We start from the raw sequence: 3,820 nt of genomic DNA, 5'->3' as shown, positions 1-3,820 counted from the left end.
GGTGGCGCCAGGCGGGGTGTCCGGGGCGGGCGGCGACGCGGGCGGGACAGTGCTGCGCCCCGCGGGACCCGGAGCCGGCGGCGGGGGGCGCGGGAGCGGGCGGCCCGGCTTTCTCATGCAAAGCAGCGCGGAGGCGGGGCGCGCGCCCGGGGGCGGGGCCTGTCACCACCCGGCTGCTCCCCCTTCGCCTTTTTGCGAGTCTTCTCACCCCGGGACGCAAACCTCGAAACAGCTGCGGGCTGGGCCGCGCCGAGGCCGGCGGGGGTGGGGAGGAGCCGCGGCGCGCTGGCCCGGCGACCGTGCGCCCGCGCCGCCCGGGCGCCCCGAGAAGAGGCCAAAGTTTGCCGGCAGAGACTCGCAGCCCGCGCCGGCCGCCGCGCCGAGCGCTCCGGGGCTCCCCGCGCTTCCCGGTATTGTTCGCCAACTTCGCTCCTCTGCTCCGCGGCCCCACCTCGGCGGAGGCCGGGCTCGGGGAGCGAGGCCAGGCTGGGCGGGCATGGGCGGGGGCCCGGGCCAGGACGCCGGGCCGGGGCCAGCAGCCCGAGCCCGGGAGCAGCGGCTCTGAGGGCGGCGGACCTCCCCGCACAGGCGCTTCCGACGCCACCATGCCGCGCCCGGGTCCCCGCCTGTGGCTGGTCCTGCAGGTGATGGGCTCGTGCGCCGCCATCAGCTCCATGGACATGGAGCGCCCGGGCGACGGCAAGTGCCAGCCCATCGAGATCCCGATGTGCAAGGACATCGGCTACAACATGACCCGCATGCCCAACCTGATGGGCCACGAGAACCAGCGCGAGGCGGCCATCCAGCTGCACGAGTTCGCGCCGCTCGTGGAGTACGGCTGCCACGGCCACCTCCGCTTCTTCCTGTGCTCGCTGTACGCGCCCATGTGCACCGAGCAGGTCTCCACGCCCATCCCCGCCTGCCGCGTCATGTGCGAGCAGGCCCGGCTCAAGTGCTCCCCGATCATGGAGCAGTTCAACTTCAAGTGGCCCGACTCGCTGGACTGCAGCAAACTCCCCAACAAGAACGACCCCAACTACCTGTGCATGGAGGCGCCCAGCAACGGCTCGGACGAGCCGGCGCGCGGCTCCGGCCTGTTCCCGCCGCTCTTCCGGCCGCAGCGGCCCGCGGGCGCGCAGGAGCACGCGCTGAAGGACGGGGGCCCGGGTCGCGCCGGCTGCGCCAACCCCGGCAAGTTCCACCACGTGGAGAAGAGCGCCTCGTGCGCGCCGCTCTGCACGCCCGGCGTGGACGTGTACTGGAGCCGCGACGACAAGCGCTTCGCCGTGGTCTGGCTGGCCGTGTGGTCCGTCCTCTGCTTCTTCTCCAGCGCCTTCACGGTGCTCACCTTCCTCATCGACCCCGACCGCTTCCGCTACCCCGAGCGCCCCATCATCTTCCTCTCCATGTGCTACTGCCTGTCCTCGCTGGGCTACATCATCCGCCTCTTCGCCGGCGCCGAGAGCATCGCCTGCGACCGGGACAGCGGACAGCTCTACGTCATCCAGGAGGGCCTGGAGAGCACCGGCTGCACCCTGGTCTTCCTGGTGCTCTACTACTTCGGCATGGCCAGCTCGCTGTGGTGGGTGATCCTCACGCTCACCTGGTTCCTGGCCGCCGGCAAGAAGTGGGGCCATGAGGCCATCGAGGCCAACAGCAGCTACTTCCACCTGGCGGCCTGGGCCATCCCGGCCGTGAAGACCATCCTGATCCTGGTGATGCGCCGGGTGGCGGGGGACGAGCTCACGGGCGTCTGCTACGTGGGCAGCATGGACGTGAACGCGCTCACGGGCTTCGTGCTGGTGCCGCTGGCCTGCTACCTCGTCCTGGGCACGTCCTTCCTCCTCTCCGGCTTCGTGGCCCTTTTCCACATCCGGAGGGTGATGAAGACGGGCGGGGAGAACACAGACAACCTGGAGAAGCTCATGGTGCGCATCGGGGTGTTCTCGCTGCTCTACACCGTGCCGGCCACCTGCGTCATCGCCTGCTACCTGTACGAGCGCCTCAACGTGGGCTACTGGAGGGCCCTGGCCGCGCAGCGCAGGTGCAGGGTGAACAACCAGACCAAGAGCCTGGACTGCCTCATGGCCGCGTCCATCCCCGCCGTGGAGGTCTTCCTGGTGAAGATCTTCATGCTGCTGGTGGTGGGCATCACCGGCGGGGTGTGGATCTGGACGGCCAAGACGCTGCAGTCCTGGCGCAGCGTCTGCAGCCGCCGCTTCAAGAGGAAGAGCAGGAGGAAACCGGCCAGCGTCATCGCCCACGGCGGGATTTACAAAAAAGCCCAGCACCCCGCAAAGACGTACCTGGGCAAGTACGAGGTCGCCGCCCAGCCCCCCGCCTGTGTGTGACCGGCGCGGAGGGGACGGCGGGAGGGGGAGCTTTCCCAGAGAGGTTCCAGCGGCCGGCGGGGCCCCCCACGGCACTCTTCTCGGTTGGTTGGCTGGTCGGTTTGTTGTTGTTGTTTTTTAAATAAAAGTAAAAGGAAAAAAAAAAGGTTTTGCCCTGGAACTCAGGATGCCGCGGAGGCGCCGGCAGGAAAGACTGAAGGGGAGGCTTGGGTCCGGCTCGGTTTGTGTTCGGGGAAGGCGAGCGCCCGCTCCCCAGCGTCCGGTGTAACTAATTTGTGGTGAAGGAGCCGCTTCAGCTCCCTCCCTCCGAAAGAAAACTTTTGTTTAGAAGCTTCGGTAAATATACATACATCTGCGTGTGTTTGAGTTGGCTGAGCTACCCATTTACAAATCAGAGAGGGGATAACTTGTTTGCAAATTAAAGGGCCTTTGCCGGGTTGCAGAGAAGGGGGGGGGGAGAGAGACGGAGGGAGGCAGGGAGGGTCCCGGGCAGCCCGACCCCCCGCCCCTGCCCCTGGAGGTCCCCCCTCAGGAAGGCTTCCTCCAGACAGAACTTCTGGGCCAGCAGCAAGAGAGAGACCCTCACAGCCTGGCACACCCCAGCGGCTCAGCAGCCCCTTGAACTAGCCCCCGGGCTCCGCCAGCAAGCGGTCTTCCTCCCGGACAGAAGCCGCCCCCAGACCTCACGTTCGTGAAGGCCGGCGATGGGCCAGCCATTTCTCTCTTCCCGGGAAAATAAAAGGGGGAACAAGTAGTTTGCTGTGTGTAGCGACAACAAAGGAAACCTCCTCACAAAGGGGCGAGGGGCCAGCCCTCAGAAACCCCTCAGTGTTACATTTTGTGGCTTTTTAATGGAAACCAAGCTGATGCTGGAGGGTTGGCCCTGATTTGTGGAAGGGAGGGGAAGGGGGCGAGGATCCTTCCAAAGTACCCAGAGGCTTATTGACTCTTTCTATTGTTAAACAAATAGTCCCGTGAATAGATCAAGAAGCCCAGGCCCAGGGCTCCTTTCTCCCCTCCCCCACACCGCCAGAGTCAGCCTGCTTGTGCCTCTGCATCGAGATGATATTTTCATGCTCCACTATTTTATTAAAACTAAACTGTGTTCTTTAGTTTGGTGCTGCTCCCTTGTGCGTTGAGAGAGCAGAGAGAAAACTTCCTCCCTCGGCGGCTTTCCCAGCACACCGAGCGTGGTCTCCACGCAGAGAGCAGTGCCCACCCACCTGACCCGGCAGATGGGCTGCGTCTGAGGGGGCAGGGTGTTCTCACTTGAGTTTCGAAGGAATCGCACGCAGGAAATGTGAGCGCGTGAACTGGGCTCTGTGACTCTTGGCAGCCAGGCGCTAGGGCCAGGCCGGGGCGTGAGCGGGGACGTGCTTGGTCCTCCTTCTGGAGAACGGAGCCAGCCAAGGAGGGCGACTGAGTTCTGCTCAGTGGACCCGGCCGGGGTCAAGGCCTGCCTGGACAGA

At 65.6% G+C, this 3,820-nt stretch overlaps 1 protein-coding gene across 1 annotated transcript; it reads left to right on the top strand.

Moving 5' to 3' along the window:
* Positions 1-202: 202 nt before the first annotated feature.
* FZD10 (frizzled class receptor 10) lies at positions 203-2,775 on the top strand. Its single transcript, XM_090292229.1, has one exon. The coding sequence runs from the start codon at positions 606-608 to the stop codon at positions 2,349-2,351; it is 1,746 nt and encodes a 581-aa protein (XP_090148355.1). The 5' UTR covers positions 203-605; the 3' UTR covers positions 2,352-2,775.
* Positions 2,776-3,820: the final 1,045 nt, after the last annotated feature.

This window comes from Furipterus horrens, unplaced genomic scaffold (genome assembly GCF_987537825.1).
Source record: "Furipterus horrens unplaced genomic scaffold, mFurHor1.1.pri manual_scaffold_11, whole genome shotgun sequence".
NCBI classification, from domain to species: Eukaryota; Metazoa; Chordata; class Mammalia; order Chiroptera; family Furipteridae; genus Furipterus; species Furipterus horrens.
This window is presented reverse-complemented; position numbering and strand designations above follow the sequence as displayed.